The sequence below is a fragment of the Penicillium hispanicum genome, assembly GCF_028827665.1.
Source record: "Penicillium hispanicum strain IBT 35686 chromosome Unknown utg000006l_segment0_segment0, whole genome shotgun sequence".
Lineage (NCBI taxonomy): Eukaryota > Fungi > Ascomycota > Eurotiomycetes > Eurotiales > Aspergillaceae > Penicillium > Penicillium hispanicum.
Window position 1 is genome coordinate 2,026,092 of NW_026623198.1, and position 27,946 is coordinate 2,054,037.

The 27,946-nt window shown below is 53.0% G+C and overlaps 11 protein-coding genes across 11 annotated transcripts; 5 read left to right on the forward strand and 6 right to left on the reverse strand.

The window, feature by feature from the left end:
• Positions 1-1,035: 1,035 nt before the first annotated feature.
• On the reverse strand, positions 1,036-5,382 carry N7459_007075 (putative membrane-tethered transcription factor (SPT23); the record flags this gene model as incomplete). The annotated part of the gene is made up of 3 exons (XM_056946243.1): positions 1,036-1,167; positions 1,222-4,632; positions 4,690-5,382. 3 exons carry the CDS (start codon positions 5,380-5,382, stop codon positions 1,036-1,038), a joined length of 4,236 nt encoding a protein of 1,411 aa, XP_056798242.1.
• A 3,237-nt stretch (positions 5,383-8,619) lies between these two features.
• Positions 8,620-10,035, forward strand: N7459_007076 (AA9 family lytic polysaccharide monooxygenase; the record flags this gene model as incomplete). Its single annotated transcript, XM_056946244.1, has 1 exon — positions 8,620-10,035. One exon carries the CDS (start codon positions 8,620-8,622, stop codon positions 10,033-10,035), a length of 1,416 nt encoding a protein of 471 aa, XP_056798243.1.
• A 505-nt stretch (positions 10,036-10,540) lies between these two features.
• On the reverse strand, positions 10,541-11,189 carry N7459_007077 (uncharacterized protein; the record flags this gene model as incomplete). The annotated part of the gene is given in 2 exon segments (XM_056946245.1): positions 10,541-10,790; positions 10,804-11,189. 2 exon segments carry the CDS (start codon positions 11,187-11,189, stop codon positions 10,541-10,543), a joined length of 636 nt encoding a protein of 211 aa, XP_056798244.1.
• Positions 11,190-11,598: 409 nt separating this feature from the next.
• On the reverse strand, positions 11,599-13,622 carry N7459_007078 (putative RNA binding protein Ligatin/Tma64; the record flags this gene model as incomplete). The annotated part of the gene is made up of 2 exons (XM_056946246.1): positions 11,599-12,686; positions 12,737-13,622. The coding sequence occupies 2 exons, from the start codon at positions 13,620-13,622 to the stop codon at positions 11,599-11,601; spliced, it is 1,974 nt and encodes a 657-aa protein (XP_056798245.1).
• A 708-nt stretch (positions 13,623-14,330) lies between these two features.
• Positions 14,331-14,885, reverse strand: N7459_007079 (uncharacterized protein; the record flags this gene model as incomplete). The annotated part of the gene is made up of 1 exon (XM_056946247.1): positions 14,331-14,885. The coding sequence occupies one exon, from the start codon at positions 14,883-14,885 to the stop codon at positions 14,331-14,333; it is 555 nt and encodes a 184-aa protein (XP_056798246.1).
• Positions 14,886-15,360: 475 nt separating this feature from the next.
• Positions 15,361-15,934, forward strand: N7459_007080 (Dabb family protein; the record flags this gene model as incomplete). Its single annotated transcript, XM_056946248.1, has 4 exons — positions 15,361-15,379; positions 15,490-15,576; positions 15,663-15,798; positions 15,874-15,934. 4 exons carry the CDS (start codon positions 15,361-15,363, stop codon positions 15,932-15,934), a joined length of 303 nt encoding a protein of 100 aa, XP_056798247.1.
• Positions 15,935-16,298: 364 nt separating this feature from the next.
• N7459_007081 (tRNA maturation protein LHP1) lies at positions 16,299-17,584 on the reverse strand (the record flags this gene model as incomplete). The annotated part of the gene is made up of 3 exons (XM_056946249.1): positions 16,299-16,413; positions 16,470-17,194; positions 17,255-17,584. The coding sequence occupies 3 exons, from the start codon at positions 17,582-17,584 to the stop codon at positions 16,299-16,301; spliced, it is 1,170 nt and encodes a 389-aa protein (XP_056798248.1).
• Positions 17,585-18,462: 878 nt separating this feature from the next.
• On the forward strand, positions 18,463-20,904 carry chsD (chitin synthase D; the record flags this gene model as incomplete). The annotated part of the gene is made up of 3 exons (XM_056946250.1): positions 18,463-18,516; positions 18,568-18,734; positions 18,819-20,904. 3 exons carry the CDS (start codon positions 18,463-18,465, stop codon positions 20,902-20,904), a joined length of 2,307 nt encoding a protein of 768 aa, XP_056798249.1.
• A 345-nt stretch (positions 20,905-21,249) lies between these two features.
• N7459_007083 (uncharacterized protein) lies at positions 21,250-21,704 on the reverse strand (the record flags this gene model as incomplete). The annotated part of the gene is made up of 3 exons (XM_056946251.1): positions 21,250-21,501; positions 21,559-21,621; positions 21,684-21,704. 3 exons carry the CDS (start codon positions 21,702-21,704, stop codon positions 21,250-21,252), a joined length of 336 nt encoding a protein of 111 aa, XP_056798250.1.
• Positions 21,705-22,406: 702 nt separating this feature from the next.
• hsp88 (Hsp70 chaperone Hsp88) lies at positions 22,407-24,888 on the forward strand (the record flags this gene model as incomplete). The annotated part of the gene is made up of 5 exons (XM_056946252.1): positions 22,407-22,481; positions 22,594-22,625; positions 22,711-24,151; positions 24,209-24,517; positions 24,580-24,888. The coding sequence occupies 5 exons, from the start codon at positions 22,407-22,409 to the stop codon at positions 24,886-24,888; spliced, it is 2,166 nt and encodes a 721-aa protein (XP_056798251.1).
• Positions 24,889-26,774: 1,886 nt separating this feature from the next.
• N7459_007085 (putative mannosylphosphate transferase (Mnn4)) lies at positions 26,775-27,853 on the forward strand (the record flags this gene model as incomplete). Its single annotated transcript, XM_056946253.1, has 3 exons — positions 26,775-27,143; positions 27,241-27,671; positions 27,760-27,853. 3 exons carry the CDS (start codon positions 26,775-26,777, stop codon positions 27,851-27,853), a joined length of 894 nt encoding a protein of 297 aa, XP_056798252.1.
• Positions 27,854-27,946: the final 93 nt, after the last annotated feature.

Below are 27,946 nucleotides of genomic sequence, written 5' to 3' on the forward strand. Positions count from 1 at the left end.
ATAGCCGAGCATCCAGAGTGACACTTTGCGGAGATCGTGAAGCGTCACAGAGTTCGCATGGAGCTATCACCTTGAAACCCGGACTCTATCTGCCTCTGCAAAGATCATAGCTAGGCCGGTCCAGTCGACGCAGCATGGAGCTGTGTATGAATTGATCTATAGTATTGAATCCGAAAGGAAATCTCGATCAACGCCCGTCCATTTGGTCTCGTGGGGATTGTCGCGAAGCTGACGCAAAACGGAATGCGATCACGAAATCTTAGCGCCAAATCACACCTCTCCGCATTGCGTGGCCCAACCGACAAGCCGAAACTTCGGCTGATCGACCCGAAGTATCGGCTGTGTCCAACTGGAGGGCGGAAGGCCAGACAAGAAGTCAAGTCCGAGTGTGAAGCCAAGTTTTCGTCTTCAGACTGGCAGAGATCACTTTGCATCGACCCAGGGAGCAACGGCCAGCATACTCTGAAGACATTTGATTCGCTTCGATTCTGTGCTTCCGCGAACAGACACTTACCAGATCGGGCATTCAATTGCACCAGTTGGTCCAACTGACTGGCATCTGTGTCCAGATGCTGGTGGACGAGGACGACATGCCCGCGGCCAACAGTGCAACGGCAAGTCGCCCGACCTTTCGCATCCTCTCCACGTATCGCTGGGCGTCTCCAAGACCTTGGTGCTTTTCCAGAAAGACTCGAGATCGATATTTCCCACGGCCCCGGGGATGAGAGCCATCAAGTCTCGCATCTTTAGAGAACGCTCTATTGACGGGAAGAATTACAGTGAGCATTAGGGCTCAACCGGTCTCAGCCAAGTGTCACACAAAACTGAATAGCAGCATCTAATTTCTACCTTTGTACATAAATGCAGAGACGGTGCTCCGGCTTGAACAAGCGAAAATATGTATAATCGTATCCTGTCATTATACGCAGACCAAAGAAAGCAAGGGGCTGATGAAAGGGTGGGAAGAGTCAACTCGCTCATACAAAAACACCGGACCCGAAGATGGTAACGAAGCAGAACACAGAAGAAAATTACCTAAATGCCCATTTCCACAGCCCGCTGTGTATAGCGAGTCTTCACAAAATCCAAGCTGTCCGTGACGCCTCGCCAGATCCCGGGTACGTAGTTCCGAACCCAGGCGCAAATAACCAGAAGCAGAAGAGGAATCTAAAAGGCCGGCGGTTAGCACGAGTCTAAATGAGATGGCAGACCGGGACTTACCCAAATGAAGTAGAGATTCCGATCGCTACCAAGCCCCTTCATCCGGCGCGCCTGGTGCTCTCGGAGGTGCTTTTGCTGCTCACGCGAAATTACCTTCCGCCCAATGGTGATGTCTTTGAGGTCATCCTTATCGGATTGGATACGCTCGGCGGCGGTGGCAGTGGGCGCGGCGGGGGCTACCGATGTCGAGGCCGACGCAGCACTGCTCTGGGCCTCAAAGTGTTGATCCAAAGCGGCCTCGGTGGCTGCTTGCAAGAGAGCAGTTTTCTTCATCTCCATGTCTCCGTCCTCGCCAATCTGTTGGTGAGGATACAGTTCGTCATAGGAAGGAGGCTGATTGTGAGTTGCGGCAGTGTTGCCCGTCAGAAGATCCCACCATCCGTCCCGAGCGGCAGGTCGGTGAGGCACAAGGTTGGTAATGCGGCGCATCATTTGGTTTGCTTGGTAGTCTGGTAGAGCAGGCATGGGGGGCAGTGCCGGAATGGTAGGGAAGGCATTGGCGACGCTTTGCTGGAAGTGATTGATCTGAGCAGCCAGCTGATTTCGCCATGCAACGATGGCCGCCGGTGGGGAGAAACCACGAGTATCTCCGACTTCAGCAGGCTGTTCGCTGGCATCCACAACGGGTGCAATCACATCTTGATGCACACTAGAGCGTCGCGATGCACTTAAGTACAATGGATTGGCATCGGCCTCATCACTGTCCACGTCATCGGTATCTTCAATGTCGTCAGAATCGTCAACCGCATGTCCCAAAGAGCCAGAAGCCGAAGAGGCTTCCCAGAGGGAACTGAGAGACGCAGAGCTACTGTGTCTGCGGCGCGAATTGAGAGACCCAACGCTGCGAGACCGGTAGTGCCGAGAAGGAAGCAGAGCCGCCTGGTGTGCAGGAAGCGTAGTTGCCATATCCGCGGGGGTGAAGCCTCGCACACTGCGGGCGTTGGCGTTAGCACCTGCCAGTCGGAGTCGGTGAACAATGTGGGCATGGCCATGCAGAGCAGCTAGATGCATCGGGGCGCTGCCCGTGTTGTCCTGAACGTCAGGGTTCGCACTACGAGCTAGAAGACCGGCGACAAACCGGGTGAGTCCCAGAGAAGATGCAAAGTGGAGAAGAGTCTGGCCGGTTGTGCTGCGAGAACTGTAGCGCGGAGGCCGTGGGCTGTCATCCAAGTCGATGAACTCGAGGTAAGTCAGCATCTTGGAGTCCAGATCGCCAAGCTTACCCTGCGACTCCAGCCCTGGCACCTGGCGCTGGTGACCGCTAGAGGAACCGCTTTGCATGTCCTTCTGCATATTGAAGATCGCATTCGGGTCGCTTCCCATGATTTGCTGAGCCGTTTGGAATGCATCTGCTTGGCTGCCCAGCTTCTGTCCAAGAATGTTGAGCGCCAGACGATACATTTGAAGCTCACGATCATCAACGTATCGGAAGAATAGCTGCTGTTTGGGCATCAAGGGCTGGATCTGCTGCACTTGACCAAACGTTGGATGCTCGTGCTTGAAAACGACGGATACCAAGCCGGGTTGGAGGGCCGGCGGTGTCAGGCAGTTCAAGCATTTGTCTCCCCAGAATGTAGTCGTGGTAGCTAGGGTATCACCAAACACAACTTCCATGCCGGGATAGAAGCCACTGCCCAGGAGTGTGACTTCAGTACCCCCAGTAATCGAGCCCTCGGCGGGTACCAACTTATGGATGACAGAAGGTAGACGATTGGGTGTAGTAGCCAGGGGAGGCCAAATTGGGCTCGCGGAAGTGGCCCCAAGCGCAAGTGCAAGGTTTTGGTCCTGGAAGTTGTTGCGACCTGAAGCACCGGGTGTTCCAGGGCGACTGGGGTGCGCCGAGTTCGGTGCAGAAACCAAAGGTTGCTGAGCCAGGCTATCCAAACTTTGACGTTGAGCGGGGGTGGGATTGAAGAACGGATTGTTATCGCTGCTTTGGTTCGGAGTTGGTGGCCCATTCCCATACTGCCCAGACATTGAAGATGGTGTCACAAACGGCCGTTCCGTTGGCGAAGCAAATCCACGGGCAGTCGCGATATGTGCAGCGTTGCTCATGGCTGAAGATGATGATTGAGGCATTTCCAAGCGAGTCATGGTCAGCTCAGTGGGCAGTCTTCCAGAGCTGCTATGCTTCCGCCGCTTAGATTGCGGGCCAGGGAAATCTGCAGGTGATGCTTGCCGAGATAGGTTTCGAGGGTTCTGGGAACTCGAAGACCCACCATTTGTTGTACCAAATGAGCTCGGTGTGAGCTGATACTGTGAGTTGAACCTTTGTTGAAGACCCTGCAGATCAGTCGGCGACTGGGGCGATGCAAATGCGCCGTTTGCACCTTTGGGATTATCAGCATTCGACCCAGACGAGAAGACACCGACACCAGGAAGTTGGGTTCCATCTGGCAGAGAAGGCGAGGGGCCTGCTGGCGGAGGCGCTGATGGAGCTTGGGTCTTGTGATCGTCGGTGATCATAATTGAATTCGTAATCGCTTGGGCGACCACATTGTCCAAATGATCTTTCACAGTGAAGATAACCTGAAATCCAAGTTTTTCGTTCTGGTGCCGACAATAGCATGCGATTCGCATTGGAAGCTCCACCTGCATAGATCCCGGGGGAGCAGGTGGCATCTCATTGTAACCACTTGTGGCATTTTTGGGTGGTTCGGTCCATTCCTTGATTTCGCTCGTGTTAAAAACGACGACTCTCTTCTCCTCGTCCTTCTGGAATAGTTCGTCTTCCTCGGGTTTTCGTTGTTTCTTCCGAGAAGCTCGCTTGCGCTCGCGCTGTATACAACCGCCGCATATCTTCACATCGCCGCCATCCAAGGGCCGCTCCTCCTCCACATTGGTGCTCGATTGGTATCTCTCGCCTCTAGTTCGAGCAAGAGCACGTTTCAGCTTTTCTCGATCTTGCATTGCGCTCGTGCATACCAGGCTCGTGTAAAGGTGCAGAGTGTCGGGAGATTGTTCAGTGGAAGGAGGAGCGAGGAATTTGAGTTTGGAGATGGTGTGAGACGGAAGGCGTAGCTTTTTCACGCCGGCCGGCAGCGGAGAGAGCGTCAATCTGATCGGAATCTGCGTTTCAACACGCGACTTGAGGGATGTCGGATGAACCGTGAGAACGGGCTGGGCTGAGTTCGGAGAGTCCACTTGAGGCTGCGCCGGGGAGGATGCAAAAGTGACGGGGAATGGAAACGAGGTAGGGGAGCCAAAATTCACGTTTGGCGACATGGCTGCATTCAATGGAGACTGCCCGTTCATGTTAATGCCTCCAAAACTTTCCTCCAGGAGCGACGATGGAGACTGCCCACCCCATTGAGGAGCAGACAGCCTTTCTGTGTCACCGCGGAATACACCGGAGAACGGAGATTGCTCCTTTAAGCCAAATGCAAAGAACGGAGACCCGGGACCGGGGACCTGCGGGAGAGATTAGTATATTCACATCGAATCGCACCGAGTGTTGAGATGACTCACCGAGGACGCAGCGGTGGCCTCGTTCGACGCCGGCACGGCTGACGCGGTGGAAGGGCTCCAGAGCTGCGACTTGGACCCTTTCTGAGAGTTAGGCTGCGGCATCTTTTCGGTCTTCAATGGACTGGGACTGCTCGCTGCGCTCTCGAAGTCAAATGCCGCATCCATGGCCTTGTTACTAGATTCCAGATCCGGGTCCATAGAGAAGCCGCCATTTACCGAATATGACGGGTCGATTGTGAAAGGCGATTCCTCCTTAACCGATGACAATTCAGGACGCATCCAGTCCTCCGTTGGGAAGCCGGCAGAAGCGAGCGGGTTCTCACTATGAGTAGCGGAGTTGGTGGAGGCGATGGAGGCCTGCCGGAGGTAATTTCTTGGGGATTCAGAGGAAGAGCTGCGACTCGAGGCGTCGGGCGATTCTGCTGGCGATTCAGCAGCTAGGACCGGTGGTTGCCTTAGGGGGTGTTGATCCTGATATGGCTTCGAGTCCGGGGCGGCATTCGAGCGCGAGTTCGGCACTCGGGCAAACAGGTCATCAAAGTCTCCTCCAGCGGACTCCGAGGGCATCTCTAGTTTGGCGGGGTCGAGAAAATCCATGTTGGCGTCGCGGAAGGCGGAGTCGATTTCGTCGTCCATGATGATAGGGTCCAGGGCAGGGAGTGTGGATGAGGACGGCTCTTCCGTCGGTCCCATACTTCGAGGTCACCTGCGTCGGTTGATTCAGAGGTGTGAGAGTCCAATCCGACCAGCCTGCAACGCAGCGTTCTCGACCTGACCGTTTCGACTGTCGCGTGTGGATGGTTGGGGGGCGGTGTCCTGGGGGAACGGACGATGGGAACTTGTGGATTGAAAGTAATCAGAGCAAGAGTCTCACGCGGTGTACCAGGACCGGTCTCCCGAGACCATGGCGCCTGGAACAAAGTGATGAATATGCAAATGCCAATCCCGCACAAACGGTTGAATGCGCTGGGGTAAGGGAAAGTGAATGCCTGGTGGAGTCGAGAAAGGAGAGCGGGAAAAGTGTGAGCGCCGATCCAGACCGGCAGAACCAGCGCGGCGGAACGGGCAGGGCGCGCCTGTTGATGTTGTGGGATTCCACTTTTCAATGGCACCAAAGTCCTTTACCTCGTCTTGACGGGAGCATATAGGCTCAACGATATTCATGATCCACGAACGATGATTTCCCTGTTCAACAGTGGTCGTGCGGACGGTTCGGTGTATGTCGACACCTCAGGCACCACCGGCGGTGACCAATTCAACACTGGCGGTCTGATTCGCTCGGCTTCCACCCTTTCTCGCTTTCCGTCCTTCTCCCAAGCTCCCCAGCGCCCGCTTGCGGGAGTTACGTGCATCGTGCAATCCTGATGGTCCGGATTGGGCCCCTGGTCGACACGTACCTGTGCAACCCCGGCATGGCTTCGCGTTGGCTCTCACTCATGACCGGCTGACACTAATCCGCCTCAACATTGCTCAGTGCCCCTCGCGCCCTCTGGTGCAGACCACTCTACGGGTGATTGGCTCGAGCCTGCAGCCCCAAATACTCGGGCCAGATACGGACACGAGCCCGGCTATCATGCTCTGTTCGAGAAGCTAATGGTGTTACGCCATCGCCGCTGTCCCACTATCGTGCAAGGCCCGATTGTCACCAAGCGACGATAGTCCACTGGTTTATCTCGACCATCAATGCAGCCTCTTTCGTGTACGTGAGTTAGCGCAGGCCGATACGTGGCTGGAATTCCTTTCAGCCGTATCATTGACGTTTAGCATCCATTTCTTGAGCTGCCAAGGAATTTCCGCAGACATGGAATCTTCCGATGTCCATTTGCCCGGTTGGAAATCCCCGCAAATGCGCCTCCATTCCCGGCAGTGACGTACTCCCTTCATAGATAATGTCCGCGGCGGTCCAGCCTCCACAATATTAATGTCCGATTCGAGACAGCCTCGTTCAGGTGATTTCGAAACTTTGCCTCCAAGGACCTTACCGCCTACCCCTGCTCAGCTCTGCTTGAGGTATGATGTTAGGTATTTAACATCATTTCCTGCTAGCCAGAGACGGGAGTTACATGATCAGCGAAATACCCAATCATCCTCTTCGCCGGGATATCTGGCGGACACCGCTGCGCCCAACAATGGAGTCACCACCAACGTTGGAACCCCTTTGATCGGCTATCTATTCCGCAACGGGGCGTGCATAGCTGAGCTGGGCCAGATCCAGACAATGCGGCCGGTTTCCTCCGCTTGAACCGCAACCTGCACTGCGCTCTATGTTACTACCCGAGAGAATAGTTGTAATTCTTTCCTTCAATCGAATCAAATCAAACCAAACCATATGTCCAACTCTGGGTGTCTGATAACAGACCATGGCACTTGATAAACTCCCTGTGAACACCCTGATTTGCCCACTGCCGAGGTCAGTACATGTACAAGAAGGGTGGAATGAGCCACTCGACGTGCTCAATCTCACGAATTCCCCGAATATAGGTGCGAGGTCTCTGAACATAAGGCGCGCAGGTAAAGACATGAGGCTTGCAGCAGAAATATTGGCGGGCGGACGGTATCAACGCGAGGAATATTATAGTGAGACTCACAAAGACTACTCATAGTCTAGGTAAACAGAGCTGCGACGTAACTGCTAGAAGTGGAAGGCTGGACCATGCCGAGGGTTGCAGGCGCCAAAAGAAGTGTCTCGAGTATAGCCGGCGACTATCTAATGAAGGATTCCTACAGCGAGAGGCTGTAAATGACACTGCCCGCGGGGAGTACTAGGCTCCGCTCTGGGCGTGCCGAGCCCACCGGGTGTTTCACAATAATTCTCCGGAGACGCGCTGCAGACTCCCGTCGAACATTCAATCCCCCAAGGGACTGACCGAATACTCCAAGTGGCACCCCTCGAGCTTCTCCTCGCCACACCCGATGAACTCAATACTGGCTCGGATCAGATTATACGGCGCCGAGAGGGGACGATGATCATGAACGAGGACACGACCCGGAGAGCTCGAGTTCATCCCTCGTGGGTGGCACTTTCTGCGAAGGCCGTCGCACCCATTTAGCGCCATTCAAATTAACCTGAATCATTCTGACAGCTCACTAACGGGCGACTGTGTCTCGCTATTCCTGAGGAAATGCAAACACCACGAGCTACACTATGTGCAGGGCATGAAATGGGTCTGAATCCATCAGTCTAGACTATCCTTCGCCATATGGTGAGGCCGCCATTCTGCAGGGGCCAGCTGCCCATCAAGTGCGAAATCATCCCAGACGCAGGAGCTTGGACGCACGACCTACTAAGACAGACGTGCCACTGACAATATCATCACGTTGGCTGCAGGGACCAACTGCCAATTGAGGGGAGTTGACCGCAGGGATGAAACCTGAATGGTCGCAGACAGCCGCCCATGCTCGCCAGGTACCGCTTAGTGGTTTGAGCGAGCCCAGACGACCCCAACTCGGCGGATATAGCTTAATTAATTCTCTTCTTCACAAAACCCTCGGCAGTTTGGAGACAAGGCCCCTCATCTATCTCTCACCTCGGAGCGCTGTTCTTTCGGTCACCCGAGATTCTCCACCCATGGCTGGCCCAGTGAGACCGTAACAATGAGCGGGAGTGGCAGACGTAGGTGTTCACCCACAAAAAATCTGTCATGGAAGTGGATGTTCTGATGTGGCTGCCTTGATCCTAAATCCGAAATGAGGTACGATACCGGCTGCAGTGGCCGACGAGCCAGACATATAAAGCTCAGCATCATGACTTCGGGTTGACCTTTGACTCTGTTCACCACCAGTCTTCCCTTCCATTCTTTTTCAGGGTCTAGTGCCTTCCATTCTCTTTCGGGTTGACTTGAAGTCCCCATTTTCATTCATTCTTCTCAACTACGTTCTTTCGTCGATCCAACCAACGCTGTGCGTTCTTTTCAGCGCAACGACAAAACAATGTCTGTGTCCAAGCTTGCTGGAATTCTCCTCGGCTCGGCCGCCCTTGTCGCTGGCCACGGATACGTGTCTGGTGCCGTTGTTGATGGTACCTACTACGGCGGCTACTTGGTCAACCAGTATCCCTACGAGAGTGATCCCCCGGAGACCATTGGCTGGTCAGAGGATGAGACCGACCTGGGATATATCGACGGCTCTGAGTACTCGAACGCCAACATCATTTGCCACAAGGATGGCAAGCCAGGTGCTCTGTCTGCTCCCGTGAAGGCCGGCGGCAGCGTTGAGCTGCAGTGGACTACCTGGCCCTCAAGCCATCACGGCCCTGTCCTTACCTACTTGGCTAAATGTAACGGCAACTGTTCCTCTGTCGACAAGACCACTCTGGAGTTCTTCAAGATCGACGAGGGCGGTCTTATCAGTGACAACGATGAGCCCGGTACCTGGGCCACCGACCAGCTCATCTCCAACAACAACAGTCGCACTGTCACCATTCCTAGTAGCATCGAGGCGGGTAACTACGTCCTCCGTCACGAAATCATCGCCCTGCACTCGGCCGAGGAAACGAACGGCGCCCAGAACTACCCTCAGTGTCTGAATCTGGAGGTCACTGGTGGCGGTAGTGACTCTCCCACTGGTACACTGGGTACCTCGCTGTATAAGGACACCGACCCCGGCATCCTGATCAACATTTACCAGTCCCTGAGCACCTACGACATCCCTGGCCCGGCCCTGTACACTGGAGCTGCCTCTGACTCAACTGCCACTTCCCCAGTGGCAACCTCTGCCACTGCTACCGCCACCACTACCTCCGCGGCCACCTCCCAGGGCTCTGCTTCCATTGAGGCCCTGTCTTCTACTACCGCTTCTCCTGTCAGTGCTTCCCCAGTTCGCACACCCTCCGCCTTGCCGCACTCCTTCAACTCCACCCGGGGCACTCGTCCCCCTTTCGGTCGTCGCCCGAGTTCCTCTTCCTCCGCTCCCACTCCCAAGTTCTCCCAACCTGGCGGCCCTATGCAGCCACCGAACGTCGCTTCCACCGTCACCGACACCGCAACTTCGCAGGTTACTGAACAGGTTACCGTTACTGACAAGCCTGCTGTCCAGACCCCCAGCATCGACCCCGACGTAGTGACTGTCACCTCCATCGTGACAGGCCAGTCAATTCCCAGCGCCACCTCTCGCGCTGCAACCAGTGGATCCGACATTAGCTCTGGATCCGACTCGAGTTCCGGCTCTACGTCCAGCTCTGCAACCACTGCCAGCTCCACCCCAGGACCGGACTCCTCCTACAACTCCAAGGACTGGTCCTCCTATCTCAGTTCCTTGAGCGCCGAGCAGTTCCTCGACATGCTCCGTCAGACGATGCGCTGGCTCGTCGCTGACAAGAAGCACGCGCGCGATCTCGGTAGCAACTAAAAGCGTTCTGCCCCACAACCAGACATGATTGGCAAGTCTGCAATGTCTGGCCATTATGACCAATTTGCTTCTTCTTCTTCTTCTTCTTCTTCTTCTTCTTCTTTCCTTGGCTTGGATCCGGTATCCTGTCTTCTTGGGGTTGGTTTGAGTTGTGCAAATGTGACAACGACAAGTGTTGCATTTTTCTTTCTTTCTTTCTACTTTCTTCTTGCCCCGCTGTATATACAGGGGTCTTGAGTCTTGGGCTCTCCGGGTCTCTTTTTATACTTCACTTCATGAATGGGATATCTAGACTGCTTGAACTTGAACCCACGTATTGTAAAGTAGAATTTCTTCTGGGTAATGTATTGTATATCCAAATCTAACCAAGTATAATTATTCAAACAAGATTGTACTTTAATTTCCCATCACCATTATCCCTGGCCTATATGATTTGCTAGCCTTCTACTCAAGTCGCAGTCTAACTTGGCGTTCTGATGTTCTCTCCATCATTCCACGAAGAGAATCAACTTGGCCCGCTTTTTAAGGAATTCTCCTGGTCGTTGTCGCTCATCCAGAATCTGACAGGAGATGATTCGCGATCTGGGACTCGAATGTCTCTGATGTCTCTTACCAGAGAATATGCCCCGCCCTTGTCAACGAGGTATTGCCATGGGCGAAACTCGCCAGGAAACTGGACTTGCTCCAGATCAACAACTATCACCTTGCTATTTTCGCATCCTCCATTGTCGCAGAAGCAAGAAATTATCCAATTTCTGGTCGCAGTACATGACTCCGTATTCAGAGAAGGCATTGGAAACTTGCTCAATAGAAGCTTTCAACCTCTCTTCTTCGATTTTGCACTTGTTGCTGCAAGCGACGTTAAATAGCGTAGTCCCGACTACTTCTGAAAAAATAAGTGCCGGGAGCCCATCGAAAAACCCTTGACCAAAAAGGTTTGGGACTATTGTCCCTTGAAGCTCTTTCAATCTGTCATATGCGTTTTTTTCATTCCAGAACTCTTTCCCCCATTCTCCTTTCTGTTGCTTCACAATGACTGTGGTGACAGTTGGTGGGATAGTGTGGCGAAATGAACCTGGGTTCAAGTCCGAAACGATATACTGAGCGACGTGGGTCCAACTGCTCGACTTGTGCCGCAATGATGGGCTGGCCATCTAGATAAACGGCCTGACAAGGTGAGCTTGGTCCAGTGTTCTATTAACTGCCTAGACCCCTTTCCTACCTGACATAATTGCTTTCTTTGAAACACAGAAGCCATATTGTAAAGGAGTAAGTGAACGCAGTAGAAAGGTCAAAGAAGGGGAGCAGAGATCGTTGCTTAAGGCAGTTGGGTATAAGCTGCTTGTCGTGATTAGATAGGATGCAAGGGCATAGATATTACCGCTAGCATGGTTTTGGAGCAAAGTTCGTTCTAACACGGTGTAATATTGTGCGTGGACCAATGCCCAACCAGGCGTGTGGTATTTATCCCAAGTTCAGAAAGACATTCATTCATCAATTCCACTCGTGGCTAAGCCCATGTATGCCCGTACAAGAACCCGCCCGTACAAGAACCCAAGGTATCTATTTCTTCTTCTTGGTCTTGTCAACCACGTCAATCCATTGGCTCCGCAGACCGCGGCGCACCAGAGCCGTGTCCACAACCTTGCGCTGATCCCCTTGCACCAATACTTCCATAACACCTTTGGGGGCCCCGGTGGCCTGGGTGACACTGGTACTGCTTGCACATTTCTTTTGCAGCTCCTCCGCCAAGAGGCTCGGAATAATGCCAAAGATCTCCAGGTTGGTGACCTTGGTCACAGTCTTGGAGCCGGTTCGCTTCTCGAGGGTAACAAGAGCTTTTGGCGTCGCGCCTGATTTTGGCTTGACATCTGCGAGGGTCTGACCTGGTTTCAGGATGGCATAGTGCGGCTGCAAGAACGAGATATCCTCCACGAGACGCTTCAGCAGACCGTCACGAGTAACCATGCCTCGCTTCAGAGTGCCTTGATCCTCAGAGGAGCCAGAGGTAAAGATGTGGTTTGCGAGGTACGGGTTGATTTTAATGATGCGACGATTCTCCTGTGAGATCACAGGCGGGTCCTGTGCCTGAAGAAACTGGTCTAGATGGCTGGACACGTCGGAATATTTGTAATAGTTTTTGGGGTTGCTGGCAGAGAGAGCGGGGAAGATATCCGGCGTCAGCTTGCCCGTTGGCCGATACAGACTCTGGACAGTGAGGACCTGTCCCACGGATGGATCGGCACCGCCAGTTGCGGCAGGCTTCTTGCCGTCTGATGCAGCTGTTTTGCTCGTGCTTTCCAGCGCGCTCTTGGATGGAAGCTTGTAAGGCACAAATCGTTCCACACGGTAATCGTCAAAGTCGACATCCCAAATGTATGTCTCCTGGCCGCTTCGGTCTTTGGACTTGACCAGCTGCATTTTGTCAAGATGCTTGATAAATTTCTTGACGTTCTTCCAGCTGGTCTTTTTGATGTTGTAAAACTGTGATTGTTGTGCCGAAGAAATGGGAAGATATGGAGTGACGAGATTCGCGATCAAAATTGACGGCGAAACTGGTAGGGTCAAATTATGATTGGGGGCTGATGGATTATCCTGTTTAAGCTTGTAGAGCGCGTAAACAAAGGCATTGACGAAAGCATCGTCAATTTCTTGTATCTTGTCAGTATTTGACATGATTCTAGATCAATGAAGTTCATACCTTTGGTCGTAGGCTCTTTCTCCTCCTCCACAGGCTCCTCTACGGCACCCGGTTCCTCTGCTGGAGTGACATCGACGTCTTCTTTGCCTTCCAATGTCAATTCGCCGACAGCCTCCTCAATTTCCTCGGTCTCCTCGTCGTCCCATCCCTCGAGATACTCGGGGGCCGGCCGACCAGGCCGCGATGATGAGCTCCAAGCCCAAAGTTCGTCGCCTTCCCAATGAAGGCCTCGGACAGCATGCCCCTTTGTCCCTTGAACCTCACCCAGCTTGGAAATGTCGATCTCACAGATCCCCACAAAGAGTGGAACAGTTTCCCTATCAAGGCTGGCCACAGCAACCACAGAATCCTTGACTGCCCGTTCGGGGAATGGTGGGTCGTTCGCAAGACCAGGAGTCATCAGGTCCGCTCCGCCATGGAGCTTCCGCATCACCAGCTCTGGAGTGTGCAGTAAAGGGACCAAGTTGGGATTATGCCATAGCGTGTAGACTGTAGGATAAACGCGCTTCTTATCCGCGCCAGGGCCATGTTCCACTTTGAACCACAATACCCGCTCTTCTTCCCCAGGGTGTGCACCAACGTAAACAATGCCCTGAACCTCCCGTAGATCGGGGCCGGCTGTGGTGGTGAAACGTGCGGTCAGAGAACTATCCGGGAGAAGTGCATTTCGAATCGATGTGAGGTTTGGCGAGGGGGTAGATGCTGTGCTTGGTGCGGCGTCGGCATTTGTTTCGGCAGGGTTCGAGGGAATGGAGACCTGGTAGTCGCTGATTATCTGGTCTGCGATCTTCCTTCGGTCGGAAGACCGCAGAGGGGCCAGATTCTTGATCTGCGTAGCTGTCAGTATGGGCGCGTTTGATCTCCAAGTCAAGATCGTGTCCAGCATTCCAAAGCGCGATAGCTCTCAAAGGAGGGGCAGTGCGGGGGAGGGGTTCACCAACTGTCGGCTTCTTCTTGAACATGCTGACGGAAAGGAACACCAGTTTAAAGAACGGAGTTCGAGAAGGACACTCCAGTTCTTGTTCCAAGCGATGAGGCAGAGGGGAGGGTGTGTTGGGGAGGTGGGAGGAGTCAATACGTGAGGCGAGTGACGGAGTTGCAACGATAAAAAAAACCGCGTTCTCCACATCTCCGCTCGGGATGAACATACAACTATTCTGGAATGTTGAATGTTTCTTCGTTTGAAAAATCACTCAATAATACATGAAGATAGAATATTCAAGTCACTGGGGCAGCTATCTCCTAGAATTTTGCATAATATTACACGGCCTAAAGACCTCGACAATTCCGCTACCTGTTGCACATGCAGTCAACAGGTAAGAACCAGCAAGGGAATATTGTATATCGATATTTAAGCCCATGACCGAGAAAAGAATGAACAACATATAGGCTCTGGTTGACTGTCAGCTGTTAGCCGGACTTATTCTACAGCTCAAATGAAGTCTGGGCAGCTCCCACTCAGCTTGAGATTGGAATTGCTGTAAGTTATCATCCGTAGCCTCAACTAGTAATCATAGCTATCGTAATCATAACCATCCGAATCGGGATAACCGTAGTCGTCGTCATTTGAATGGCTGTCGTGTCCGTAGTCAGGCTATCTGTGGTCGTAACCAGGCTCTCCGTGGTCGTAGTCAGGATCTCTGTGGTCATATTCATCGTATGTTCCGGCATCCCAGCTGAAGTATTCCTGCTCATAACTGTCTCCACCATATTCTCCGTGCGAATCATACCCTCGAGTATCACTCGAGAAGTATACTTGTTCCAGTTCGATCTGTTCATTGTAACGAATATAATGGTGCCCGCGGGACTCGTCAATCAGAGCGTACGTGCTTTCTCTTCCAGAACTTTTCGGTGCGGTATGCCTTTGACCATTGAGCCCTTGCCCTGTGCCAGGGGGCTTGCTGCTAGCATCACCGGATGGTTTCGGATCTTTTTCGTGAACACTACCCCATTGTTGCTGCGAGATGTTGCGGAATTTGTCGATTGTTTGATGCATTTCCTCGACGTCATCGTGGTTTTGGAATCTCAAGCCATAAGAGTCCATAAGTGCTTTTCGACTTCTGAAGCCACCATCTCTGAGGATCTGACCATCTGACTGATCCATTGGACGAGTCGACCCACCAGACACCTTCGCTTCTTTTTGGGACATCTTGGAAGATCTAAGCTTCCGGTCAACGTAAATAACGAGTGGGTGGGTGGATGTTCAACTGGACGGTTTTCATGAGTGACTTCGCACGAGAAACAGGGCCCGAGAAGGGAATTTGGCTGGAGGGTGAATGAGAATAGAATGGGAAGAGTGGGAAGTCGGAGGGCGCTGCAAAGGGAAGGAGCGATCGAGGTTTTTGCTGCCCGGCCAGCATGACCTCTCTACTCATCACTCCCAGATATTTCGAAAGTTGAAGGCCCTTCATGCCTGCTGCACTGCCTTTGCTGATAGCGTTATAGATCAGACAACGTCCCCACGTCCCAAATCCGATGCAGATCTCCGGTCCACAAGCATCGGAGAATCCCCGATCCCCCGCAGACTCGGCACGATAAGCGTCCCTTTCCCTATATCCAAAGAACCCGACAACCATCTCTCTGGTGTGATTTCCACAGAGTGTTCCCCGTCGATTATACTCAACATGCCTGTCTACCACATTGGTGAGCTCTTAACTAATCCGCCTCTCCGCGCACCCCATTTCGCTGCCCCGGAGAATGCGGGGAGAATATCGTCATCAGAACTCCCAAGACAGCTCTGACCAGCACAACAGTTCTGTTTCGCCTCAAGCAAGGTGTGACCCAGACACAACTGCAGACCTGGTCTCAGATGTGCAAGGGGATGGTTGGCAAGATTCCAGGTCAGTCTTTCTCGCGGAGAAGGTCCCCGCAAACGCGGCAGATGTCTCCGATCCGGGTTCCAGGCTAACACATGCCGAAAAACCAGGACTCGTGTCGATGCAAACTGGCCAGCCATTGCCAATCTCGATCCCTCGTGCCCAAGGATTTGACATGGGACTGGTGGCCGTCCTGGAGACCCCGGACCATGTGGCGACCTACGCGGTACATCCGGCACACATGGAGTATGTCTTGCTGTCTTCCCTGGAAGTGCGGGATGATGTTTGCGAATTATATGAATCGCTGACAATTTCGAACAGAGTTCATAAGATGAGAGAGGAGTTGTGTGAAGACACCTTGGCCTACGACCTGGCGTTCTGATTACGACTCGCGATCGAGCCGTTGAAGCAATTGCTCGGATTGATATACACTTTCTTAAAATCGGGTGATATTGCTGGATTGTATTATGACAGATAGAGTCCGCAGTTGCCGGTATTGCTCAACAGCCTCATTCTGGACGATCGTGTAGGAACGGCATGGAGCACATTGGATGCACAAGCTACGAGAACAGAGAAGACAAAGAACCCATCTAGATCTTCATTAACCGAGGAATAAACGCCGATAAGGAATCTCCCTATGTACCATGCTCGAACGGGTAAGCGAGCCAAAACACTTTTGTATCCCGCCCCAAAGGCCCCGATAAGAAAATGAGAGCAAACAAAAGAATGATCATATAGGTTATGATTTACTCCTTCGCGTCGACCTTCTTGGCCGGGTGATCACCGTTGGCCTCGTCATCCCGGGTCCGCTTCTGGCCGGCGGACTTGTCGTCCGCTGTGCTGGCAATGACGGGAACACCCCTAGGAACAACCATCGTTAGTGACATATTTCAGGAAAGGCATTGGATAGTACGTACCGGGAGTCCTTCTGAGTCTCACGGTTGTCTTTGAACCCGTTCTTCTGATCTTCGGCGCGGCGCTCACGCCAGTCGCGGTCGTTGCGACCACCGCGGCCGCCACCGCGGCCACGACCACGGCCACGGCCACCTCCACGGCCCCGGCTGGTGCTAGGCTTCACCTTTCCAGCCTTGATCTCCTCGACCTTCTCGTCACAGTACTCCTTCTTGCTCTTGATGAGCAAGTCCTCGCCCTTCCACTGAGGCTTCTTCTCGAGGGCAAGGAACTCCTTCTGCTTGTCCTCGGAGCCGAACTCGACAAAAACGCTGCCCTTGAAGGTCTTGTCTGGGAAGCGGCGAAGGCGAATGGCGTTGATTGGCCCATAGGGGGCAAAGAACTCTTCAATCTCGAATTGGGTGCTGGGGCCCTCCGCGCCGAAGCCCTTGCCGTAGATGCTGCGGGCCATGGCCTTGTCCTCAAAAACCTTGATGGCATCGCTGCTGTGCTCGTCGGAGACCGAGTCAGGCAGAGGAACCTTGCGCTTCACGGCGGTGTCGTTCTCAGCCAGGTCCAGAGTCTCGGAGGTCTTGAGGGCCTCGACAATCGCGCTGAAAGGCTGGAAGCGGCGCATGCGCTTGAAGGAGTGCACGACGCTAAGAGGCACGGCCTTGTTTGCGCTGCCGCCAACCTGAGAAAGCAAAAACTTGTCCATGGGGAGATTGGAATCGGAGAAGTAGAACTCGACCTAGTTCGAGGGCATTAGCGAGTTTGTCTCGTATCACGCACAATCATCCTGAGTGCATACCTGCTTGCGGATCTCGACGGGGTCATCGGTCTCCTTCTGCGAGGAGGGGTCAAACTTGGCATTGTTGCGGAAACGGCCGCCGCGCTGGTAGCCCCTCGACTCGCGTTGCTGTTCAGATTTCTCCTCTGACTGCTCGGACTTCTGCCCCAGCTTGGCGGCTTCAGCGACAATGCGCGCCTCCTCCGCATCTTCCTTAGCAGCCTTCTCTGCACCGGGGTCTTCCTTGGCAGCCTTCTCCTCTGCACCAGCATCTCCCTTCAGCTCAGCCAGGACATTCTGAACATCCTTCTCGGCCTCCACATTAGTGGTGGGCTTCTGTTCCTCAGCCATTGTTCAGCACTGAGGTGGGACAAAGGTTGGGGTCGATGTGTCGGACGGGAACGAGGAAAAAGCAACTCGGCAGCTGGAATATGACTCAACAGTCGGAATAATGATTTGACCACTCGATATTATAGAGAAACAAGAAGCGATTCACTCTGTGGCGAACACCGGAGTAGGATAGAGAGGAAAGATGTGGTCGAGTGATCACAAGAGGAAGTGTCGCGGGGAGTGAATAATGTTAATTTTTTCGGAGCTACATTGCTAGCCTAAGGCTACTACACTAAGCCCTAATCGGAGCAAGCGACACCAAATAGAGAAGCTCTTTCTAGACTTGCCACAGTTTTAGATTGGAGCTGTCGGAAGTTGTACGCAAACACATAAGATTACACTTAGTACCAGTGGTAACTGAGTGAGAAGAATGTTGGGTATAGATATGGCGGAAAGGACGGGGAGTTGTAGATGTGATGAGGGATCGCGCCTGCCGTTGGAGTCCGTCTGTGTCTCTGCCTTTGCAATCATGGAAGCTTCTCCCTTAGAAGACCGCGATCTCTGTTACCTGCGATTATTCTTTCCATACCAGCCTAAGCAGCAGCTAAAAAGTTGTTGAAGATGTGAAAAAACCCACTTTCTCTGGATCGTTGCACATCTACGCCCTCGGTGCTGCCCTCCCAGCTCTTTTGCGCGTGATATTTTCGCGTATTTCTTCCAAACTGTGAGGATTCTTGGCCCATTTCTTTTGCGAGTGTCAAAGTTCACTGACAGCAAGCAGATACACGCGATCTTCGTGCACCGGACCCATCAGATCCATCTTACGAAATATCAAACGGCGCGTGGAGGCATATCGAACGCCTAAATCCCTGCAGACCACAGTTTGATTCATCTGAAATATGGCAGGAAATGCGAGTCAGTATTTGGATCAGAATGGGTGGCCAACCAAAGATGTAGGTGTGTTCTTCACTTTCAGCCTGACATGTATTGACTAATTTCAACAGATCGTCTACCTGTCCATCGTTGGCCCTTTGATGCTGGCAGCTGCGATTGAATGGTTTCTGTGGCTCGCGGCATTTATTTACTGCCTTGTCAAAGTCTACCAAAAGGCAGATCATTGGAGCGTCAAGGTTCTCGCGGTGGTGATGATGGTTCTGTTCTCGGTGCTCCGGTAAGTTCCAAATCGCCATGGCCACCCCAGGAACACGGTTGCAAAAGAGCACGCGGAGTACTAAAACCCACATTTTCTTGACAGGCTGGCTTTCATTCCAGTTATGGTCTTCACTCTGCCGTTGCCATTCCAGATCACTCGGCATTTCCCCAAAAGTGTGTCTGCATGCTTTGAGTGGTTCGCATTCTGGTCGTTTTCAATCCTGCTCATCGGACCATGGCTATTCTGTCTGTACAGATTGGTCACTGCATCTATTGGGCGTACAAAAAGGATTAAGGAAGTACTCGATGATCAAACTGCACCGAAGACAGTCGTTGTGATGCCAGTCTACAAAGAGAATCCCGAGGTCCTGATTAAAGCGGTCGACTCGGTCGTTGACTGTGATTATCCTGCCGCTTGTATTCATGTTTTTCTCTCTTGGGACGGCGACGCTGTGGACGAGCCATACCTGCGAGTCATTCAACATCTTGGTATTCCCATTCATATGCAGAATTACCCCCTAAGCATCGATGTCACATACAAAGGTGCTCGGATCACGGTCTCTCGGTTCCCCCATGGTGGCAAACGACATTGCCAAAAGCTAACCTTCAAACTGATTGACAGAGTCTACAAAGAGTACCTGAGACGGAATGATGACCTCTTTGTGCTTTTCATTGATTCTGACTGCATTCTCGATCGTGTGTGCCTTCAGAACTTCATGTACGACATGGAGCTCAAGCCTGGGAGCAAGCATACCATGCTTGCTATGACTGGCATCATTACATCTACCACAGAGAAGAACTCATTCATCACGATACTTCAAGATATGGAGTACATCCATGGACAGCTCTTTGAACGCTCCGTGGAGTCAGGTTGTGGTGCCGTGACCTGCCTACCCGGTGCCTTGACGATCCTGCGATATTCTGCTTTCCGCAAAATGGCCAAGTACTATTTTGCCGATAAGGCTGAGCAGTGCGATGACTTGTTTGATTTTGGGAAGTGTCACCTGGGTGAAGATCGGTGGCTCACTCATCTTTTCATGATTGGCGCAAAGAAACCCTATCTGATCCAGATGTGCAGCGGTGCGTTCTGTAAGACTGAAGCTGTGCAGACATTCAGAAGTCTCTTGAAACAACGGCGGCGCTGGTTCCTAGGGTTCATTACAAACGAGGTGTGCATGATGACCGACGTTCGACTATGGGCACGTTATCCTCTGTTGTGCATTGTCCGATTCATGCAGAACACCATCCGAACCACGGCATTGCTGTTTTTCATCATGGTCATTGCTCTGATCACAACCTCCAAACGTGTGAATGATCTTCCAGTCGGTTTTATTGGGGTCTCATTGGGGCTGAACTATCTGTTGATGTTCTACTTCGGGCTTCGCCTCAAGCGCTACAAGGCCTGGCTGTATCCTCTCATGTTTATCTTCAACCCTTTCTTCAACTGGATTTACATGATGTACGGGATATTCACTGCTGGGCATCGCACCTGGGGTGGACCACGAGCTGATGCAGCAGCAGCAGACGTGCATACTACTCCAGGGGAGGCGGTGGAGCAGGCCAAGGAACAGGGCGATGAGCTGAACGTCAACGTCAACACTTTTCGTACAGGCCTTGTCCGTCGCAGATCTGTTCCTGTTCGCCCAGCTGATAAGATTGATGGACGGTTCGCACCGTCTGAAAAACTCCTCGATGGCTTCTATGCCAATACCAATGAGACTGGCTATGCAATGAGCCAACTGGAAGGCCCCATTCCACGATTCCATTTCCCTGAGCGGCTTCGAGACTCGCTGGAGTCTATGTTTACTGCGTCCTCTGAGAGCGCGTCCAATCCACTTTTGGTGTCGCATAACGTTGAGAACCTCATGAGCGAGGAAGATCGGCGGAAACTATATTATGCTCGCCAGGCTCAGGCATCGACCAGCATGCCGATGGCCGATGATCTCGAGGAAGGCATTGGCCCAACCTATGACGAGATCTGCCCCACTACTCTTGACGGCGCGCCAGTTGTGCCCGAAACAGCCAACTCCCCTGATGGCACATTACAAGTCGAACCCTTCGCTCACAGAATCGAGAATCGGACTTCCGTCGAGACCCCTGATACAGTGGAGATGCAGGGACGGCACTCGCGACTGCCAAGGTCTCAACGAAGGTCGCGAACCCTTGAATCAGTCGATGAGATGGTTTGAAGGACATTTCTTCCTTCTGACGTCAATGCTCGGTGGTTTTCCAAAGTTCCACTTTTTTTTTTCTCGTGGTCCCTTGTTCTTTCGACACGTTGCCCAGCCACTCCTATTCTTACATATGCTTAGTGGCTTTCATACCGGCTGATGCAGCCTCTGTGGCCGAGTCCGTCTTATCATCCAGTTGCTGTATATGGAACTGCATGGAGCCCTCTACTTGGTTTGATAATAAAGCGGTGCCTGATTGGCAGAGAATTGGCTGGCTACAGTAGTATTCAATACTATACGTAACATTTCGAGTGGTATTGTTCAAATTAACGTAGAAGATCAGAAAATGGAGGATCTTGCTGATTAATCACACACAATCTCGTGGATATCTTGGAAGGCTATCTCTTCAACATCATTGCTCATCCGTGCCCACAAATGGAATTTGTCGCCAGATTGGAAAATTGCTGTCCAGCCTTCTGCATCCTCCATTATCGGGATGCCTGGTCCAAGGCCGTAGCACCGCGCAATAGTCTGAATCTGCGGGTCACGGCCCTCCCAGTCTTCCTTGTATTCGGGGCTGTCGGGACTTATGGTCCAGCCTGGGGGAACGGTGAGCTGGTAGGTAATATTAGTGACCTAACTGGGCCTGATAGGGAGCCTGGGTATCCATACCTGGAGCAGGGAAGGAGGCTGGGTCTGTGGCTGAGGGTTTGGGAGTGACTTTGTCGGTGATGACTTAGATGAAGACAATGTCAGCGACGTAGTGTGTAAATATTGATATGCAATGTACTACTCACATTTGGCAAAATGGAGGACATGGCTGCCAGCGTGACGCTTACAGCGAGGTTGTTGAGTATGAGGATATGACATCGGTAGAGAATGCGAGAAGAGAGCTTAAATACCTCCCCAGGGTTTGCTCAGCGAGTGAATACAGGTGCCCAGTGAATATAGATGTTTAGTGAATGAATACAAGGGCTGCTAGTGATTTGATGCTTGATTGAGGGTGTTATTGTAGTGATGGTGAATATGTACTATGTAACTATAAGGGTAGTATATGTATGATAGTACTGAGGCACCTCTGGCCAATCAGGCTCAAGCAAAGGAGACTGGTTATGTAATACCCACAGCAGGCGGTGAGACTGAGTTTTTTCTGCCAGTTGTTTCAGGCGGTGAAGCAGCGGTGCATCCAGCAGCCGCCAGAACATTCGATGGTCGACGGGCGCACAGCCAGATGGTAAAGCAATCGTATATAGCACCCCCCGAAGTAGGTTGGCGCCGAGCGTCAGTTGTCTGAAATATCATTTAGCGTTTGAAACCTATTCCCCCCTCCTGCTTCACCCCCGTCCAAGGAACAGGCCAGACCGCTCGAGTACACTGGTTATCACACCCCGCCAATCATAATAGTGGAGTGGCGTGCAAATTCTCCCCTCCAAACTTCTTTTCACCTTCTGTGAACCTCCATTCTTCACCCTCCTACCCACCTATTCCCCCTTCGACTCACCCCCTCATATCCGCCTACAATGTCTGTTGTCGGTATTGATCTCGGTGCGCAGAGCACCAAGGTCGGCGTTGCCAGGAACAAGGGTATAGATATTGTGCGTGCTTGCCCCGCCCAGCCTTACTGGACCCCTCGCATCGCTTCCATTGCGCCCACGCGCTGGGCTCGCCAGGAATTGACACTGACTTGACATGTTTTTGCTCTTTTAGATTACCAATGAGGTCTCCAACCGACAGACCCCGTAAGTGAACCCATCAGAGTCATCCGACGTCATCCCCGTCAGGATTTTGATCGTCCAGTGCTGACCCGAAATTCCTGCCCAATAGGTCTCTCGTTGGTTTCAGCGCTCGCAGCAGACACATTGGCGAGGCTGCCAAGACACAAGAGACGTCGAACCTGAAGAACACCGTCGGCTCTCTTAAGCGCCTTGTCGGCCGCTCGTTCACCGACCCTGACATCCAGATCGAACAGGAGTTCAACACAGCCGCCCTCGTGGATGTCGACGGACAGGCTGGTGTGGAGGTTAGCTACCTCGGCAAGAAGGAGAAGTTCTCGGCGACCCAGCTGGTTGCCATGTACTTGACCAAGATCAAAGATATCACTTCCAAGGAGCTGAGGCTGCCTGTTTCTGATGTCACCGTCAGCGTTCCCGCTTGGTTCACCGACGTCCAGCGCCGCGCCATGATCGATGCCGGTGACATTGCCGGCCTCAACGTGCTCCGTCTTGTCAACGATACCACCGCTACTGCTCTCGGCTACGGTATCACCAAGCTGGATCTGCCCGGCCCCGAGGAGAAGCCCCGCCGCGTGGTGTTCGTCGACATCGGTTACAGTGACTACACTGCCACTATTGTTGAGTTCCGCAAGGGTGAGCTCAACGTCAAGGCTACTGCCTACGACCGTCACTTCGGTGGTCGCGACTTCGACAAGGCTTTGACCGAGCACTTCGCCGACGAGTTCAAGGAGAAGTTCAAGATCGACATCCGCACTCACCCCAAGGCGTGGTCCCGCACCCTGGCTGCTGCGGAGAAGCTGAAGAAGGTCTTGTCTGCCAACCCTCAGGCCCCCATGAGCATCGAGTCTCTGATGGAGGACACCGATGTCCGTGCTATGGTGAAGCGTGAGGAGCTTGAGAACATGGTCAAGCCTCTCCTGGACCGGGTCACCGTCCCTCTGCAACAGGCTCTTTCCGAGGCCAAGCTCGGTGTTGAGGACATTGACCACATCGAGATGGTTGGTGGCTGCACTCGTGTCCCCGCCATCAAGGAGACCATCAGCAAGTTCTTCGGCAAGACCCTCTCTTTCACCCTGAACCAGGACGAGGCCATTGCCCGTGGCTGTGCCTTCTGCTGTGCCACTCTTTCTCCCGTCTTCCGTGTTCGTGACTTCTCCGTGCACGACATTGTCAACTACCCCATCGATTTCACCTGGGAGCAGTCCCCCGATATCCCCGATGAGGACACCAGCCTCACTGTGTTCAACCGCGGCAACGTGATGCCGTCGACCAAGATCCTGACCTTCTACCGCAAGCAGCCCTTCGACCTCGAGGCTCGCTACTCCAAGCCCGAGATGATGCCCGGCAAGGTTAACCCCTGGATTGGTCGCTTCTCTGTCAAGGGCGTCAAGGCCGATGCCAACGATGACTTCATGATCTGCAAGCTCAAGGCCCGTCTTAACCTGCACGGTATTCTGAACGTCGAGTCCGGCTACTATGTTGAGGATATGGAGGTTGAGGAGCCCGTCCCTGAGGAGGGCGAGAACGGTGACGTAAGTTCCCGATAGACAATTCGTTCACTCAATTCCATGCTAACAACGTTTCAACAGGCTATGGACACTGACGGCAAGACCGATGAGCAGCCCAAGAAGACCCGTAAGGTCAAGAAGCAGGTCCGCAAGGGCGACCTGCCCATTGCCTCCGGTACTGGCGGCATTGACGAGGCTGCCAAGCAGGCCCTCCAGGAGCGTGAGAACGCCATGTACATGGAGGACAAGCTCGTTGCCGAGACCGACGAGAAGAAGAACGAGCTCGAGGGCTCCATCTACGAACTGCGTGACAAGATCGACGGTGTCTACTCCGAATTTGCCAGCGACGAGGAGAAGGAGAAGTTGCGGGCCAAGCTGTCTGCCACCGAGGTAGGTTATTCATTGCAACGTCCCCGTACTCGCAAGAAAGTAAGCTGATCAAATCCCCACAGGACTGGCTCTACGAGGAGGGCGAGGACACCACCAAGTCCGTCTACGTCGCCAAGATGGATGAAATTCGCTTCATTGCCGGCCCCATCATCCAGCGGTACAAGGAGAAGGCCGACGCTGAGCGCCAGGCTGTTCTGAAGGCCGAGGAGGAGGCCGCTGCTAAGAAGCGCGCCGAAATCGAGGCCAAGAAGAAGGCCGAGGAGGAATCCAAGAAGACCGAGGAGACTCAGAAGGCCGAGGCTGACGCCGAGATGAAGGATGCCCCCGCGGAGGGTGAGGCTGCACAGGGCGAGACCGAGGAGAAGCAGTAAATCTAACGAAATCTGCACGCTTCCCCTGTGATGATTTTGAAGCGAAACGTCTGCACGCGACGGTTGGAGCGGCGGGCTGCTCGTATGATGACGAAAAGGCTTCAAGGCTGCAAGAGATTTTTTTTCACGGACCTAGACCCGATCGACCACCACTCGGTTGATCTCTGTTTTTAATGGCACCCAGTTATGATGTAGATCGTTACTCGATGAATAGATGAATTCAATCATGCCTACCACTACCCTAATCTACGTCGAGTCCATGTAACTATTAGTTAGCGTAGTGACGATCACGCTATCTCAAGTCCCTGCTTCACGATCAACCGATCGACAACCCCTCGTCATCCCGTGCGATCTGCGGCGCAAGGCTGTGCCACTCCTTGGCAATCACCCTGAATAACCCTATTTTGTCCTACCGGAGACGTCTTAGCTTATATAGATAACTACAAACCAACCTAGATCGTCCTTGTCTCTTGATCTCCTAACCCTGGCCGGGGAAAGAGCTTCCTGCCATAGGACCTGGTCGCAAATGCCGGGGATTCATCACTGCACTATCTAGACACGGACTACGAGTTTTGGATTCCCTGCCATCAAGGCTCATTGAGGAAAGTGGCCCCGTCGGCGCTTGGAGTTCGCCGTTATGCTTCTTCTCGGCCACGCGACTGCGCCCAATACGGAAAAGTGTCGTGTGGTCGGGTCGCCCGGAAGAATCGCGGATTTTTCTGGACTCGCGCTGTTTCCCACGCTTTTGCTCGTCAACCTCGGCCGAACCTAAACGGGACCCATCTTGGCAGTGGCCACCAAGATGCTAGACGAACTTGACAGGGTCCTCGTAGTGGTAGTTTCTGACCCGGTGTACCGAGTCTCGCAGTACGGGGAGAAGAGATTCTAGAGCAGAACTCCATGTAAGCCGCGTGCACCGAGAGAATCAATGCCTGATTTAATCCAGACCGACATTTCCAGTCTCTGTATGCGGCCTCCCTTTTTGATTTCCTTCGCTGCCGCATTATTTACTCGAACCCGAGTGAGATTCTCCCTGGGTGGATCCACTGGATGGGAAAGTTGGCACCCCAACAACGATAAGGGCTTCACGACGTAAGTATCACATTAGGGGATGTATCGCTCGTTTCCAGGCAGCAAGATCCATGGACAGGCACGGAGTGGACGGGGTCAATAAGCACGATAGTGCATGGAATTGGAGCAATGGGAAGCAATGTCGGACCCCTTCCGACGATAGTTGCACACTCGGTCATTCGCGGCCTCGCTTCCCCCCGGATCATCGTATTCGCATTTCCCTTCTAGACACTGCGTGATGGACGCTGCTCCCTCGACACGGTTAAGATTGGCGTCGGGATTGGATCCGCTAGAGCTAAAAGATGCCAAACGTGCCCCTTCCTAGCATACTCCTTGTCCCCTCCCCCTTGACTTTTTTTTTTCTTCGCTTTGCTGAGCTTCTGACTTGATCTGACCCATGTCAACTAGTGGGGATTTCCATCCGGTTGAATCCGCCCCGCAGACAGACCCGGACTGGATTCCAGGGCGCTGGTTGTCCCCTGTTCTGATTCTGTTTTGCATCGGTGGGCTGCTCCCTCTTGTCTTCTTTTAACCTCCTCTTCCCCCCCCCATTGATCGAGCCTTCTGTTTGAATTCTTGCATATCTCTCTGCTCGTTCTTGTCCGTTTCTCCCTCTCTTCCCTCCCATCTCGTTTTGCGGACCTAGCTCCGCTGTATATACCTCATTCCAGGGTCCATGGTCTCGACACATGAACCCATCGACATAGACTGTATATGCTAGACTACCGGAAGAGCCCCAACATGCGAACTGGAACGTGCGCCTCGTTCTAAGAGCCCTCTCGCCAGAGCTTGGCCGACTGCTACCACGGCCAGAGATGCAGTGGCGAGTGCTGCGCGCTGTCGTCCCTGCACTCTGGGCCACAGTGGCCACGGCGCTGCCTGGCTCCTCCAACGAAGGGACAATTGGGCCCGACTCGGCGCAACCCGATCCAACCCTCACAGACCCATTGTGGCTGAGATACGGTCTTAATGCTTCGGCCGAATATAAATACTTCCACGAGCCCGGCCGCGACGATACTCTTGGGCATTACGATGTACGATTCTTCACACAGCCCGTTGGCAATGCGGCGCGCGCCGAAACGCTCACACATATGATCCGCGCCTATCTGAATTTCTTCAACGAGAACGATCTGGAAACGTGGATTGCGCATGGGACCCTGCTGGGCTGGTGGTGGAACGGGAAGGTGAGCTTTCAGAATGACTTGTGCAGAACGAGATGGCATCAGTTCTTGAAACGACAAAATAAACCATGTACTAAGGACCGTCGGGGTGAATATCTAGATCCTGCCTTGGGATTGGGACATGGACACCCAGATCCTAGATACCACGCTCGCGTACCTGGCCGACCACTTCAACCACACGCTCGTCGAATATACGTCGCCCGACAGCACCCTCAGGCGCCGATATCTGCTGGATATCAACCCATGGTCGCGGCAGCGCGAGCGCGGCCAGGGCCATAACATTATCGACGCGCGCTGGATCGACATCGACACTGGGCTGTACATCGACATCACCGGCCTTAGTCGACTCGAGCCCGACGAGCACCCGGATATCTGGCAGTGCAAGAATTTCCACAAATACCGACTCGGCGACATCTACCCATTGCGCCAGACGACGTTTGAGGGTGTCTCGGCCAAGGTTCCGTTTCAGTATGATCTGGTTTTGTCCGAGGAATATACTGAAAAGGCATTGATCAGTACCAAGTTTCACAAGTAAGTCCTTCTTTCTTTTCTTTCATTGTCTTTTCTTTTTACGCACCTGGTCGCGGCTCGGGAGAAAGTACTGATCTCTGTGGTGTAGTCACACTTGGTTCCCTGAATTGGCGGAGTGGATCTCCGATGCGACCCTTGAGAAGCTGACCGTCAAGCCGTCAGATGAGAGACAGTATGAATGATGTTTGATGTGACATGCAGTCATTTGGCTCATTCCATATACTCAATTCTTTGCTGAATTTGTTGCATTTGTGTTTGCGGGTCGAGTATGGTCT